The 17553-nt window shown below is 39.6% G+C and overlaps 1 protein-coding gene across 1 annotated transcript; it reads left to right on the top strand.

Annotated features, from left to right (window-relative positions):
• The first annotated feature begins 563 nt into the window (after positions 1-563).
• Positions 564-3752, top strand: LOC138588719 (serine/threonine-protein kinase pim-2-like). Its single transcript, XM_069658998.1, has 8 exons — positions 564-627; positions 810-983; positions 1393-1659; positions 2257-2351; positions 2740-2955; positions 3052-3229; positions 3387-3563; positions 3661-3752. The coding sequence occupies exons 1-8, from the start codon at positions 564-566 to the stop codon at positions 3750-3752; spliced, it is 1263 nt and encodes a 420-aa protein (XP_069515099.1).
• Positions 3753-17553: the final 13801 nt, after the last annotated feature.

Here is a 17553-nt window from a genome sequence, read left to right as displayed (position 1 = left end):
AGTTTTGTCTGAATCAATAGTAGTCTATGTTTATTCACTTTTGGGTTAATTGACCACAAAGAATTTTCACATTGTATCTAATAAAAGGGAAAGTTAAGATTGTGGACAGTTTAGGAAAGCACAACCTGCATTCACTTGCTATCTACAGTAAAAGATGGGACAAAAAGTGATTTCCATTGAATCATAGTAGCTCTTTCAAACTGGTTTATAACATTATAATCTCTGTAGACGGATCATGAGAGTTGCACACCAACCATGTTTTGATTCGAATTAAGAATCCCAATCTGTCGCTTTTGTTTCTGTGTAAGTACTATAAAGCCTTTGAATGTGTTTATGTTTGATTAAACACATCTCTTGCATTTGAATCCACTCAACATTCTGAATGTATTCTATAGAACACGACACACAGCAGAATATTGTGAGGTCAAATTTGTGTGGCCAAAGCATTCCGGAACAACCTCTTCAAAGGCATTCTGGAACATGACATAACTTACACTTGAATGATCCAAGTTAGTTCATTTTCATTTGTCATTTCAACGGAGAAGCATTACTTTTTGAGAGTCATGTCATCCAAATCGTGGACACCAAAAAGCACCGTTCAGTGGTGGGCCTCAGTTGCACAACGGAGTAAGTATTGAGGAACACAATTCTGGCAAAAAAAATGCTATTTTCCTTTCTCTTTAAACCACATGATTAAACTGGTAGATTAATAAGTTTGAGTGCTGCCACTTACTTAATTCCCTCAGAACATAAATAATGTAATGGATTGTATTAAGCGCATACTGAATTGTCGTTTTCTGTTCTTGCAGGTTGCCGCACTGACCCCATCATCTACACAGAGAAAGACTGCAACTCAGATCAAAAAAACATCTCGAAGAGAAAATCTGAGGAGAGTCTTGAAAGAGCCAGCAAGAGGAGCAGGACAAGTCAAAGTCCCTGCGAGGGCTGCAGCAGGGACCTCACTGGCCCAACTACCAGCACAGGTAAGCTCAGAAAAATCCTAAAAAGATTCATTGTATTTGTTTTCAGTTAAGTAAATGTTAAACTAAAAGAGGAGAATAATTGCACGCTCAGTAAAGGGGTACTTTGTTAAATAAAGCCCATTTACAAGAAGCTATATTGAGAGTCAACAACTAAAGTTGACTCATTCTCACCTAAATCGAAATGTATTTGGCATAGTTATCTGAAATCAGGCTTTTGCTGAACTTTATGTGTTATGTCTTTTGTCTTCATTATATTTTCAAATTATTTAAACCACCAAAAAAATTGTATAGGGCTGAATTGTCTACAGATAAATACCTCTGATTTGTCTGAATACCAATGTGCACAATTTGTTTTTAACTCCTAATACTCGCATGCTCATGATTTGGCTTTATCTGTTGAATGTCACAGTTTCAGGAGAAACTCCAAGCTCCTCTGGACCCAGCCATGGTGCTGTGTTGGGTTCTGGGAAGACCAGCAGCAAGAGGAAGTCCAACGACGACATCCCCGACGACAACGTACCATCCACATCTACCAACATCTCGAGTAGAAAGAGGAAGTCTGAGGAGACAGAGGGTCCCAGGAAAAGGAGCAGAAAGACCCATTATCTCTCTGAGGCCTCCAGTGACAACCCTGACACTTCCTCTTCAGCAAATACGGTCCATCGTCGCAGCAGAGGTAAGCTAGGATAGGCAGAATTATACTTAGCCTGTAGAGAATGATGTAAATGTCTACTTTGGATGTGGAGGGAGGTCTCCAAAGTCAAAATAGCCATGATTGTGTCATCATGGGGTTTGAAAAAAATCTGCAATTAGAAGACAGAGTGACCAATGACATATGCTTATGAGTTCTATTATTGGAAGTGAAGAATCCAGTGTTTATGGAGTTCGACACATGCAAGAGACTAAAATCTGGATACCTTGGCTGCTGCAAAATCAATTTCTACCATTTCTGTTTCAATGTATCTTCTGTGAGAAGCACAACTGAATGCTATGACATGCAGTTGCTTAACTTAGCATAAAGACTGGAAATAGTATAAGTCAGTTTTTTGTACTGATTTATCGATCATGACAACTAGTGAGCTTTAGAAATGTTGGTAGGTGGATTTATTATGTTTCCTTTGGACGGATTCTGGCATGCTTTGTGCAGCCATGATGCTCAGCTACGCTAATAAAATGAGGTTATTGTGAGAGATTAGTTTTATGTATTAGTATTCCGATGAAAGTCCTGAGCATGTATATTTAAACTGTATATGTTTGTTATATATTTCTGCAGATGCCTTTGAGTCCAAGTACGAGGAGGGGAAACTGCTTGGTGAAGGAGGCTTCGGGGCAGTCTTTGCTGGCTTCCGCAAAAAGGACAATCTACCTGTAAGATTCATTGTCATGCTATACAACACACACACACACACACACACACACACACACACACTACCAATGATTCATGTATCCACACTGTACGACTAATAAACGAAACAAATGTATGTCTTTATTTTTTGTAGGTTGCCATAAAACACATTGAACAGGAAAAAGTTGTACGCACATCTATGGTAAGTGATATATTCTTCTTTCTCATTCCAACATGTTGATACATTGTTTAATACTTAGAGCAACATTTATTAACATTTCTCTTTTTTCATAATGAATACAAAGAGAAAATGCCCATGTTCTTCCTTTACCTCATTCAATGTAGAAGTTTACTTTTATTATTTAAACATATGAGATTCATCTTTTTCCCACTTTGGCTCTATGTATAAAGCTGCTGGACGGGGAAAACAGCATGGTCCCTCTGGAAGTTGCACTGCTGCTGAAAGTCAAGCCACCAGCAGCAGAGACCAGTGCAATCGTGACCCTGCTGGACTGGTACGATCTGGATCGCGACCTGATACTCGTCCTAGAGAGACCAGTCCCCTGCTGTGACCTGTATGATTATGTCGAATCTAGAGGGTCCTCCCTGCAGGAGCACGAGGCTAAAGTAAGTAGCTGATACAAACTGTGATTCAGTGTTTTTGTATCTGTGTCCATGAACACCATGTCACTCAGTCTTTATGTCTCTCTCTTTCTCCCCCAGACCATAGCCAAACAGCTGGTGGATGCTGTCATTGAGATCCACTCCAGAGGAGTATTTCACAGGGACATCAAGCTGGAGAACATCCTCCTTGAAACCGGCTCTGATGTCCCTCGAGTACGGCTCATTGACTTTGGCTGTGGAACATTTCTGTCAGAGGAGAATTACATTTCAGGTCCAGGTAGGCTGTCCCTCTTATTGTTCTTATTATTAGTTAGTCTTAGTCTCTTATATTTGTATTGCTTCGAGCTGATGATCATTGCATAATTGCTATCTCTGTCCTTTATCTCTGTCTCTTACCATTATATTTTCTTACTTTGTGGCTGGTTGAATTGTAGGAACTTATGTGTACGTCTCCCCTGAGTGGTTCACGAAAAAGATGTACAGGGCCGTACCAGCTACAGTGTGGCAGCTTGGTGTTGTGCTTTTTGAGATCCTGCATGGTACTGTCCCCTTTACTGACAGCACTGAGATTGTTTATGTAAACCCTGACATCAGTGAAAGTCTTTCCATCGGTAAGTTATTAACACCCACATGCAGTCAAATTAAGCACAGGGAAACACATATTAAGTACAGTGTGTATTCAACCATGATTCTTTTTTGTCTGTCCAGACTGTCAGGGGTTTCTACGAAGCTGTCTGACCAAGACCCCGGAGGCCCGACCCACCCTGGAGACACTAAAGGACCACCCCTGGCTGAAATGAATCTCCACACCCTCCCAGAAGCACAGAAGAACACCCCAGGACAACAAATAGACATATAGACAGACATATAGACAGACATTTCGACAAACAGACAGACATATAGACGAGCAGAGAGACATATAGACAAACATACAAACAGGGCTGCACGGTGACTGCAGTGGTTAGCGCTGTTGCCTCACAGCTAGAAGTTTACTTGTTCAAACCCCGGTTTGGACAAAGTTGTGCGGAGTTTGCATGTTCTCCCCGTGCATGCGTGGGTTCTCTCCGGGGTCTCCGGCTTCCTCCCACAGTCCAAAGACATGTTTGTTAGGTTAATTGGTGACTCTAAATTGCCCATCGGTGTGGGTGTGATTGCAAAAAGTTGTCTTTCTCTATATGTCATCCCTGTTATTGGTGTACCAAGGTGTACCCCGCCTTTCGCCCGAACACACACACACACACACACACACACACACACACACACACTAACTAACTACCTACCAATGATTCATGTATCCACATTGTACGATAAATATAATATGTAATATATTATATGTAATAAATATGTAATAAACTAAACAAATGTATGTCTTTATTTTTTGTAGGTTGCCAGAAAACGCATTCAACAGGAAGAAGTTGAACGCACATCTATGGTAAGTGATATATTCTTCTTTCTCATTCCAACATGTTGATACATTGTTTAATACTTAGAGCAACATTTATTAACATTTCTCTTTTTTCATAATGAATACAAAGAGAAAATGCCCATGTTCTTCCTTTACCTCATACAATGTAGAAGTTTACTTTTATTATGTAAACATATGAGATTCATCTTTTTCCCACTTTGGCTCTATGTATAAAGCTGCTGGACGGGGAAAACAGCATGGTCCCTCTGGAAGTTGCACTGCTGCTGAAAGTCAAGCCACCAGCAGCAGAGACCAGTGCAGCCGTGACCCTGCTGGACTGGACTGTGAGCCACATAATTTCAATCTCCAACTGATGATAAAACATGGTTGAAAAAATAAATAAATAAAAATACGTAACAAACTTGGTGGAAAAACTCTTAAAAATGGGTTATAAAACTTGGTTAAAAAACTCTTAAAAATATAATCAAAGTCTTGAAAAACTCAGACAAGCAAACACTAGAGACTGGCAGAATCTGATGCAAAAAGACTTTATTCCTGTATAAATACAAAGAAATAAACCCGAGTCCATCCGGATGAGACTGCCCACAGGTCAGCCGCTCGGGTCTTATATACTCTAAACCAGTGGTTCCCAAACGGTGTGCCGCGGCACACTGGTGTGCCGTTAGGCAAGTCCGGGTGTGCTGTGGGATTTTGTGACAATCATACGTTATTATTGCAATATACAACTACACAAAAAAAAAAATATTTTTAATTTACTATATCAGTACTTTATATGCGCTCATTTCATAATACAGAGGCAAACTCTATACCTAAAAACAATTATTTAAAAAAAAAATCCTCAGTGAACCCCATATTTCGCTGTTAACGCAGTTGCGCAAGTGGGAATTATAAGACTGTGACACATCAAAGGCTGAAGGACAACATTAAAAAAAGAGGGAAAATGAAGCGCTTTCTTGTGCGGAGCAAACCACCAACCACCAGTGCAGAGACTGCCGACAATCCACCACCGAAAGAAAAGAAGAAAAAAACTGTCAGCAGGCAGTATCATGACAGTTACCTGTCTTATGGCTTCAGTTGGACCGGGGATGTCAACAAACCGCAGCCCGAGTGCGTCCTCTGTGGGCAAACTTACCCTGTGGCGCGAGGCTTTGGAACAGGGCTGCATGGACATGTTCCCGCTGGCATCAGCTGCGCCACAGGCAGCGAGGGAGCGCGCTATATATGCCGAACACCTTCAGACCTTAAACGAGAGGTTTGAGCGCTATTTTCCATGTGTGGCTGACATCGAGGACTATGACTGGATCCGAGACCCATTCAACCAGGAATCCTCAACAGAAAAGCTCACTATGAAAGAGAGAGAGGAGTGCGCAGAGCTCCGTGTGGACCGCACACTGAAACTCAAATTTAGTGAGCTCCCACTGGATCAGTTTTGGTTGGCTTCTGCATCAGAGTACCCAAGCATCTCCCACCACGCAATTGAGCAACTTCTTCTTTTCCCCACTACCTACCTGTGTGAGTTGGCGTTCTCTACGCTGGTTTACATGAAGAACAACAGGAGGTCATGGCTCTCTGTTGAACAGGACTTGTGAGTGGCCCTCTCCTCAGTGCCACCAAGGATTAAAAAAATCTGCGCGCCCCGACAGGCACATGTATCTCACTCATTTGTAAGTAGGCAAAAATATTTACAATAGCACATGTTTCAATGCTGATTGCTGAAATGTTACATTTATATTTTGTAGTTCAGAACCATGGACAGTGCAGCTTCCTTGCATTGACAGTTCTCTGTGCTGAATTTCTGCCGAGTTTCCTTTGCCTCATTTTTAATTTTGTGACCTGTCTGGTTTGAATGAGTGAGTTGCTGCTTTGATGAAGCCTAATTTGATAAAGTTTCAAATTCATTTTTGAAATATTTCGTTAATAAATATTTCATGAGTAATATAGTTGTCTTTGTCACATTTTATTTGACATTAGTAAATAATTATGCACATTTACAGATATTATACATGATATGAGTGATAACACGTGTTATAAGGGCTATTTGCACAATAGGTGTGCCTTGAGATTTTTACTTGTCCTTTGGTGTGCCTTGGGCACAAAAAGTTTGGGAACCACTGCTCTAAACCCCTCCCTCGCTGGGCTTCAGCGTGCATCAACACCTGTTGGAGCCCCCCCCTCGCTCTGGCTCTCTGCCCTCAGTTTGTTTCCTTTCAGTTTTGCCCGACCCATTTCCAACTTTTCCACAGGACTCTTCCTCACTCCGGCCAATTAGGCACGTTCATGCACTGTACAACAGATAAGGGAGGGGCTCGGGGGGACACCTGTTTTTCTTGGCCAGCTGCCCACCCTGCACCTGGTTTTTATACTGAGCCCAGCGAGTTTCTCAGCTTAGGATTCTAGTTTTAGTGTTTTAACACTTCAGATTATAAAAACTTATTATAAAACATTAGAATATAAAACCTTAACTATAAAACATTTGACTGTAAAACCTTAACTATAAAACATTTGACTGTAAAACTTTAACTTTAAGACATTTGACTGTAAAACTTTGACTTTAAGGCTTTAGACTATAGAAAAGTTAACTATAAGACATTTTAACTATAAAATCTTAAACTTTAAGGCATTAAAACATTTAATTTATAAATCTTATGGATATATAACTTGGACTCTAAAACATTTGATTATAAAGCTTCAACATTTTTTCCAACATTCCCTCCTGTGGGACTGGAAAGTCACATACTAACAATTTTAAGTGATCATCAAGACGATTAATATCACTCATGACAAATGCATCCTTCAGGCAAAAGTTTTTTCAACATTTCCCTCCTGTGGGACTGAAAAGTCACATATCAAAAACTTTAAGTGATCATTCAGGAATAACATAATTTCATAACAGATATATTCAAAAGCTTATCCTGTACCAGGCCTATTAGTTCTGCCCCCAAAGCCAACATGGGCGTCAGTTACCAAGTAAATATCTCACCAACTCAAGATGTGTTTGAGAGAGCTATTGGCAGAAGTAACAGGTCCCGCACAGACCTACTGACAAGAGGACAAACCGCCACCTCCCTAAGAGTAGCCTGTAGTTGTAGTGTGGGCAAACTCTCTTGACTAACATTGTGGGCTGTGGAAAAAAGACCTCCTGCGACTAGCTACTCTATCTGGGCAGAACAAAAGGGAAAACCTTATATCGGCGAAAAAAAGGAAAAAACCCTATGATGCTCAATCCCTAACAAAGAAAGCTATCTTTAAAAGATATCAAATATTCACAAACAAAAACAAAAACTGTGCTCTTTAAAAAATCTACTGCAGTGGGCTGTTTTTGGTGCTAACATAAGTTTGTGGCAAGCAAAACCTATTCTATCATAACTACAAACTGTGAGTATACTATAAGTCTCACTTAAACTCAAATAGAAACAACAAACAAACATGTGATGAAGAAAACAGTAGATAATGTAGATGCTATACTATGCACCCTAAGGTGCACACAGATTGTTGAGTATACAACACACAATTCAAATCACTCAAAAGTCGATACATACAAGTTATCATCACTGCACTTGAAATAAATCAGGAACCCTATCACTCAGCAAGGTATTGGACTTTTATGGTCATGATATGCAGTCCTTTGATGGTGAAGATTACTCATATGGGGGCAGGTCCAATCATGGGTGCGTGACCCCAGTGTATGCTGTGCCAGTTCAGTTCATCCCGGTAGAACAGCATTTGCTCCACAGCAAAGTCCTTCTGTCGTCCAAGGAACTCACTCTTTTGCTCACACTCATGATTCTGGCGTGACACATTGTCATAGGCATCCTCTAACTCCCTAATACGACTACGTTGGCGTACAATTAAAGCAATTCTTACCTTTCTGGCATGTCCCTCAGCACTTAGTTAAAATTTGAACAAGAACTCCGCCTCCCTTCAAAGTCCCACCCTCTTCCCCCTGCCTGACCTCTGACGCTCCCCTCCCTCCCTCCCTCCCTCCTCCATGCATCCCTGACGCGTGCGGTGAGAGAAGCAGCGCGAGTGAAACGGGTCAATGGAGTCAGAGTCAGAGGCACAGGTAAGTGAAAACTAACCAACGGTAATTAAATAATATTCAATTCTGCATGTGGTATAAAATAAAATTCCCTCCCTCGTAACGTTTAGTTACCTTTTGTAGTCTGACGAACTACCAACGTTACTATCGTAATTATAGCATTTCATCGCCTGTTTGTTTACAGTCAAATGCGTCGTTTTTCGGCAGAATTAATATTTTCTTGCTGTCATAACGTCTTACCTTGCCTGAATTGTCCCGGTAACGTTTGTCATTAAATTAGGAGCAGTTGAAGCAGTTTGTTTACAGGTTAACTTTGTTGAGAACCTGTTTGTCAGCTAATGGTAGCTAACTTTAGCCCTCGTTCAGACGTTTAGCTTCAACATTTTTTCCTTTCAACTTTATGTTATATAGTCACAAAGTAAAAGGCTCTTTCTTTTTTTAAATTGTGGTGCTTCTTGGAGGAGAGTGTGGTTGGAGATCCTGACTACGTTCCGGATCTTCAGAGGCAGGGGCCGACAGCAGCAGCCTACAGCAGGAACCAGCACAGGAGGTGTAAGAGCCCCGAGAAGGGCGGGTCCTTCCAGGTTAGGAGCAGCAGGGCCGTGGGGTGATGCAGAGTGGGGAATCTGCTGAGGAGAGGCCCGGAACCAGCAGACATGCTGCACCAAGATCCACAACAAGAGTCAGAGGTCGGAGGGCACGTGGACCTGCTGTACTCAGTCCTGACGATCTCATCCAACTCCAGCAGTTCATATAGTTTTGTATTTTTTCTTATTCACGTTGTTCAATAAAACCTTGCATTGTATAATTGCCTTTGTCTTTTTACTCACATAAAGTAATGTTTATTATGCTTTACTTCCATTATGCCCCTTTTTTCATATTCCCACTTCATCTGAATGAACTGCAGTGAATTGCTAAAATCAATTTTTTAGAAAAACATTTATTATTGTTCACAGCTTATCTTTTTAAAAAAAATTTTTTTACAGCTGTCTTCTATAACAAATTAGTCATTTGGTCCCAATAAAATAAATAACATAAGGCACTTGCAAGTTTACTTAGTAATGCAAACAAATCTTTTAGATGTCACATTCAGCTCTTCATGAGTTCCAGGGGTACTAAGTCTTGGCTGGTGCTGGATGTCCTCCATTACGGTGAGAGTGGTGTACCTTGACAAAGAGTAAAAAAAAATAGAAACGTGACACAGGATATAAATTGCATAAACTCAAACAGGCTAGATTTGATATAGATCTTAGGCTGTTTTGTCACAGAGTGATGTTATAATGTACAGTAAGTGGAGCAAGTGTATGTATCAACTTATAACAATTTAAAATTCCATACTGGTAAATAGTACTTCTTCCCAAGGATGGAAAAAGTCACAAACATAGACAGATCGGTCTTATTTACACAGATGTCAGCTAGCCAGCATTATCTATTAGCCGGAGAAGTCTTCTAGCAATGTGCTGAACTACCTCTGGTTACTGTACAACCAACCAAGTCAAACGCAACCCCGGAGTTATAATACTAGAACTGGGTTAATGACAACTTCCACAATAAACACTGAGGCTAACGCTGAAGCTAACGTCACCGGTAGTGTAACGTTTAACAAACCAAGCTGTGGAGTCAGTTTGTTTACACTACCGGCGCTAACGCTAACGCTAGGCTAAATTTTCCCTGCACAAATAACATAATATTACAGAACGATATGGTAACTGATGTTATCACATGTAATGTGTTCTAGGATTAGGTAAACTAAAAGTACCTGTCCAGCAGAAACTCCGCGACCATCTCATCTCTTTTTAGCTCCGGATGTAGCTGCATTAGCCTCCTCCATTGCTGGAAAGCAGAGCCGATGTTGACTCGAGTCTTGCCTCTTGCCGCATCAAGCTCTTTCTTTATGGCAGCTTTTTGTGAAATAGTCTTCTTTGTCCTGATACTTTTCTCTGTGGGGGCAGCTGATGATGGAAGTGGCGGCTAGCCTTGGTCAGTCATTGTCAGTTCTCCGTTCCTTGCTCTCTCTCACCGCTCTACTGCTCTACCAGAGAGGCGCGCAACTTGCGAGCCGTGACAGCGGTGCAACTGGGAGGGACGCGGCGACGGATGACAGACAGGAAGCTCGGCAAATCAATTTACTCGGACAAAATAAAATGATTGGTCAGACTTTTATCAGAAATATATGAGAATTAAATATTGATGAGTTTCAACGCCTAGTGGATTTCTTTTACATTTTATTGTGCTATACGCTTATTAGGAGCATTTTATGATTACAAAAGAAAAGTGGAAAAATGCCAGAAAGGTAAGAATTGCTTTAATTGACTTGTCTCCCTTTGTCGACGTTCATTTTGGGCCTTATAAAGCTTGACCTTCCTTTTCCTCCTCTCATTTTTAACTCCCTTCTGAAACTGTGGTGGCGCTGTATTGAAGAATTGCTTGAACTGCGGGATGGACATTGTGTCCAGGTCATGTGGTAGGTAAGGTATTGGCGGGACATCATCAGGATTCGGAGGACTGACGACGGGCTTGTTCTCAGGTTGATCAGGTGCAACTGGGGATGGATGAGGAGGAGTTGGGGGAAAAGGGGAGGGGGTCAAACTTGATTTTCATAACATAGTCACAGTCATGAAGCTTCATCTTCAGCCAACTACACAAGATTCAAAGTGCTGCATCGCTGGGAATCAAATTCAGGAACACAAAATACTACTTCATTGTTAGTTTTCCTGGTTCGTGTGTGACAGCTGGGTTATGCTCTAGCGCCCCTGTGACCCTGAACAGGATAAGCGGTATAGATAATAATGGATGGATATAGACAAACACAGACAGACATGTAGACAGACAGACAGACAAATAGACAGACAGATAGACATATAAACAGACATATAGACAGCAAGGAAAGACGGATAGAGCCACTGTTTGGTCAGACTTTATCTTTGACGCAGCTACTGTTTCAAACACCCAGCCGTCCGTGGAAGGGGGTTCTCTCTTTGAATTGCCTCTCCTGAGGTTTCTCCTGTTTACTTGTATATGAAGGTTTTTCAGGAGTTTTTCCTTGTCTTCTTAGAGAGCTTGGGCTGGGTTCAGAGCTGCTAATCGGGACCTTAGTTTTCATATACATTGGAGTACAGGATTAAGACCCTCATTAGATGAATTTGCTAGCGATTTAATGGTAACTAGAAGAGGATCCCACAAATTAATTGACATGTCTTAGATAGTATTGGTCCCAAACTATTATTTTCAGCCCAATGCAATTCAGTATTATTGGAATTTAAAAACTAACATCTGAAAAAAATGTATTTTATGCTAAATTGATTTCTCTTCTTGAGCCTAACAATGAGGTTATTTAATTAGGAGATTTTAATATAATTTGGAACTTGATTTTAAGTAGAAGGTCCCAGTAGGATAATTAATACTACACAAGACTACAAAAGAGTTGAACATTATATAATTTGGACATCATAAAATGTGTTAACTAATCTTGAAAATTGAATAAAAGTAAAATGAATCAGCATCTTACTCATTAAAGTTTTGCTCAGAACTGTAATTCTTTCAAGGCTGGAATTCAAACATGGGAGAACATGAGAGGCATTTATTTCCTACAATCTGACATAAAACAATAAAGCAAGGTACAGAGGGAAATATGAACCATGATCCAAGTAAAGTGGCGGCTGCATTTAATACTTATTAAATTTATTGTGTAAAAACAATTTATCCAGTTATTCTTCTAGATACTGATGGTGTGATTGTGACGCCAACGCACATTTTCTCTCATTTCCTCTCTTAAAGTTCCAGGATGTCTTTGGGATAAAAAGTATTTGTCAAAACCCATGGTTATTTCAAGTGCTTGGAAACTGCAATAATTACTCTATTGTTAAATCATGTTAACACATGAAAATAAGTAACTACAGACCCATCAGTATTTTTCTGGCAGTATCAAAACTTGCCTGGGAACAAGTCATATTTATTTATGTTGGATATTTATGTTGGTTTACCTCAAAGCTCAACATTGGATTGTCTGTTAGTCCGTATATAAAATGTGTTATATACCTTAGGGTTGTTGCCCTACTGTTACATCCAGTCTAGATATTATTATAGTAGTAGGGTGAAAACAATCAGTGGTGCATGACTTGAAATATTTACTCATAATAATAGATGAACAATGTCTGTGAAGGTTTTCAGTCATCCAGGTCATGGTAATTCTAAACTTAATCCAAAAGGCAACTGGACTTGGTAGATGTGTTACACATCTCTTAGCATACTAATGACCTACAGAGGCTTATATTTCTAGCTCTGTCCACCAGTCAGAACTGAAGAAGCCTTTCGGATGAGAGATGAAATATCGTCAAGAACTTCAACCAAGTCCAGTTGCTTTTTGGATTAAGCTTAAAATAGATGAACTACTTACATTCATAACAAGGTTTCAAAGAGTTATGAACAAAATCAAATTCAATTTGGTAAATTTGGACATTTTAGGCACAATTTAATTTCAGAGGCCTCAAAGCTGAACCTTAATGACATGGTTTTCTTTTATATGAACTAGTATGTTAGCAGATGGGTAGACCACATAACATAACTTTTTAAGTACTGCTCATGGTGGAATCATGCTGGGTCTATACGGTCTAGACTTGCTGTGTTTGTAAAGTGTACTGAGATAAATGTATAAATGATACATTTAATAAAATGTGATCGAATCAATCTGCTGCACTGTTGCCTTTTCCAGTTGCTATGTACTGAGATACTGTGATACTACTAACAATGTGTTTAACTTTAACTTACATAGAGGCTGTTGACTAAAACACTCTTTTGTATTTGAACTAAAAATGCAATTATTCAGCACATTTCCTGTCATCAGTAATGTTGTCAGGTGGTGCGACCAGGTAAATAGTAATTTAAAGCAGTAATTAAAGGTTAAAGTGAACAAATGGTTGCTAATTATAATGTAAATAACTTCTGTAATTAATGCATTTATTTGTACACATATATGTATCATTGTTTTTCTGTCTTGAAATGTAAAATCGATAGTAAATTCCATGGACAGTAGAACGCAATAATCCTAAATTATTATAAGTACAAAACACTCACAAAATAAAAAAGTTAAAGTCACTAAGGACACTCTAAGGCAGTGGTCTCCAATACTCGCTTGCGAGCTACCGGTAGCTTTCAACCTGGTTTTTAGTAGCTCACCAATAGTACAAAACATCTCATGACAATAAACGTACCTTGAAAACGTCTTCAAACTTCAATACAATCAAACACACAGATGCCCCACCCCCTCCAATACAAAATAATAGGATTGGCCTATCAACTGTTAATAATAACAGTGATGCCCTTGTCAAGTTTCTCAACTTCTGAACTTAACCAATCAGAGCAATGGTGCAGCAACCTCCATTGACAGGTCAGGTCAGTTTCACTGTACACTAGTTGAGCTACAGTTCAGTGCTATTAGCCAGCCTGTTAAGATTTACAATGGACAAAAGAAGGTGGCCACGCCAAGAAAAATATATTTTTCCAACATATATATTCAACATATTTCCACGGGGAGTGGGAAAGCAAGTGTTTATCCATGAATGTAAAGGACAAGTGTGTGTGCCTCGTGTGGTACCAGCGTTTCAGTCGACAAACGAAGCAACGTGGTGTGCTACCACACTCCAGTAAACGGTAACTTTGCACGGGACTTCTACGGCAGGACACTACGAACTAAAAAAAGGTTTAAAGACATGCATACTTTTGTGAAGCAGCTTGAATGTCATGAAATCTAAATTCTGAACAAGACTAAACATTAAAATTACTCATTAAGTTTCAACTTAAGTGGATACACTCCAGCATACACCTCTAATGTGGACTCAATGCAGTGCCAGTCATCTCACCAACTGTAGAAAAGACTGATTGTACTTATTTTTTGTGTACTTATTATGTGGGTCATAAACGAGTATTCACTTTTTTGTGAATGAAGGTGATGTGATACACTGATATGAGAACACAGAAAATAAGTTTAAGAAAAAAATAAGAAGTGATTTTGACTGACTTTGATGTGATATGATGTTTGACGCATTGAAATTTGAAACATTGATGCAGAACATACATTTGACATGGTAGTGAAGTTAATAAAGAAAAGATGCTCTGATCCAAAATGTAAGCTTTGGGTATTGACAGTTGACCAGGTATACAAAAAATAGTTTTATTAAGCTGGTTCATTTGTTTTGATACGTCGTGTAAATAAACGCAAGTGATGTATTGCAAGTAGCTCTTGGCCACTTTCATTATTTCAAAATAGCGCTCAGGTAAAAAAAAATCCGGGGCCAGGTCGCGGTGGCAGCAGGCTCAGCAAGGTGAACCAGGCGTCCCTCTCCCCAGCAACATTTTGCAGTTCCTCCTGGGGGATTCCGAGGCCTCTCCAGGCCAGATGGGATATTGAATCCCTCCAGCGAGCTCTGGGTCTGCCCCGAGGTCTCCTCCCAGTTGGACTTGCCCGGAAAACCTCCAAAGGGAGGTGCCCAGGAGGCATCCTTACTTTAAATAAAATAATAGGACAATACATACATATTTACAAATGGTTGTGCCACCTGTTTTTAGGCGATAAATGTAAAAATACTGTTAAAAAAATCATTTTAACTCTTTGAAAAGTTATTTTACATAAAAGACTTAAACACATTGTTTCAGACAGAAACACATGCATTACATCCATTTTAAATTCCTTTTGAAATTACATTTTTGGAAGCCTTATTTGTCATTGACCCATATAGCGCACTTAGTCACTATTTAATTACTGTCACAGTACATTTTTTGAAGGTTTATTTGTACAGGGGCAAGTAATATTTCCTTTGTAGATAACAACACAAAATCAACAATAGCCAATAATTCCACTGATAGCGAGCTAATTAATAAATATAACTAATGTAACATGGTAGTACAGTGAAGTAAATCTTAAATATTTACTTGTTAAAAATGTGGGAAAATATAATTGTTTTGGAATTATGGGAGTTAGAGTATCAGCATGTTCACTCTCAAGCTACACTACAATGTTCAGGTAAACGACAACACTGATTTCATATTCAGTGTTTTTAAATTTAACAGCAAATTGACTATTGTCTTTGGTGAGCCTTGGACATCTTCTTTGGAGAGGAGCTTGATAAGACCGGCCATTTCCTTCTCAGAATCTTCGGGCAGGTATGGTTTTCTTCCTGATGCATTGCCAGAGCCAGCAACTTTAATGTGCCTTTGTAATGTGGTCATTGGAATATCCCAAGCCCTTGCTAAAAAGTTAATCAATCAAATTCAATCAAAATGTATTTGTATAACGCCAAATCGTAACCAGAGTTATCTCAAGACACTTCACAAAAAGAGCAGGCAGGCACTGACTCTTTGTTATGTTATTTAAAGAGAGGCCCAACATGAATCACCATGAGTTGTCTTTTACTCTTCTCCCTTTCTTTTCCCCGTCTCTGCCTGTCCTCCTGCCATACTGTCTACAACAAACAAAAACAAAAAAGGATGATTAAGATTGCAGGGACACATATTTTGACCTATGAACTGGTTTTGCATCCTTAATTTTTGTCTTTCTTTTGGGAAAGAGTGTTTATTTATGAGTCCCATTTTAGCTGAAAAACGTGGCCCATTTTAGCAAGCTGCTTAAGCAAAAATGGGCTAGTGCCTAAAATCAAAGTGTCTTTTTAGATTTCAACCTTTTTATTTTAAAAAAAAAGTCTGTCAAATAATTGATCATGAACATTGTGCTTTGTTGGTGAACTTACTTTAAATTGATTTATCCCCCTTGTCAGTGATTCATGAAATGAGTCATTTTGCCATGTCAAGCTCACTTACTGTACAATTTCCCTCCTTCACTTCATGTGACAGTCTGATAAATGTCAATTAGTGTTGTCGCAACATTTCATGATAAGTTGTTGTGATTGGCTGTAAACTTCTAAAGAGCTATGATGGTAGGGTAACCAGATCCCAATTCACCAGATGTGGGACAAAGACTACGTTTGTGTGGGACAGTGTGGGACAATGTGGGATACCAATGCATCGAGGTAGTCAAAAATAACTTTAAAAAAAATAAACATTTCTATTCTGCCCCTTAGCTTATAACATTACTATGCTTTGCCATCTGCTTGATTCAGTAGCACATAACAAGACTGCAAATAAAAACTTAACAAATATATCTTATTTAAATGCAACTTTCCCAAGTTCTCTCACGTGAGAAAACATAGTAAGCATGGAGCTTTCATGCTATTTCAAAATGCCTCTCAAGTTAATCTTGCTTTTCAAACCCAGCTCTGGTGTCCAATATCTCAAAGACAGTGGGAAGAGTTTTGTAGTGCCATGATTAGATGCATCTGAAGCCACTGAAAAAAATGACTTTTTTATCACTTGGGAGCTCTCGAACCACTGGCGTTTTTAATTCTCTCAAACAACTCTCCACAGAGGCAGGTGCAAGAACATCTGTAACTATGGATGCTGCCTTTGTGCGACCACATGACATTTTCTTTGCAATCTCAGAGTCTGGAAACATGGTCGATGTTAGTTTATTACCACAGTCTTCTGACCTATATGATAGGGAGTGTTTCACAGTGTGTTAAACGCTAGTTAGTTCAGCTGCTGTTACCTTATCTGTGTTTGAATCTTGTTTGGGTTTTAGCAGGAACGTATGCATGGACTGGGAAGCCTCCTTTTGAGCAACACGTTTTTTGTAAGTCTCGTATTGTCTGTGTTGTTTCACGTCGTATTCACCTCCATGTGAAACAGAAAAATGACTCAAGCAAACTTCACACAAGACTCGCCTTGCACTGGTTTCACCCAGGGATAGATAGTTTCCCAGTCTTTGTTGTAGCTGCATTTCCTTTTCTTAGCCGTACGGGTCGTGCTTTCCCTTTCCTCCATGTCTCGTGCTGCATGCCGGTGTAGTTCTGACCTGATTTGCATTGTTTGTTGTTGTGGGCGTGTCCCTCTCACCAGCAACGTTTTCCAGTTCCTCCTTGGGGATTCCGAGGCATTCCCAGGCCAGACGTGATATATAATCCCTCCAGCTGTAGATGTTTTGCTTGATATATTTATGATTGTGGTGGTTTTAGACAAAGTTTTTACTTGTTATTTCATGTCTTTTATTGTATTATAGTCACATATTCTGTGTTATGTTTGTATGTAT

Source organism: Semicossyphus pulcher, unplaced genomic scaffold (genome assembly GCF_022749685.1).
Source record: "Semicossyphus pulcher isolate SPU_LCO1_2020_fin unplaced genomic scaffold, fSemPul1.0.p SCAF_1, whole genome shotgun sequence".
NCBI classification, from domain to species: Eukaryota; Metazoa; Chordata; class Actinopteri; order Labriformes; family Labridae; genus Semicossyphus; species Semicossyphus pulcher.
This window is presented reverse-complemented; position numbering and strand designations above follow the sequence as displayed.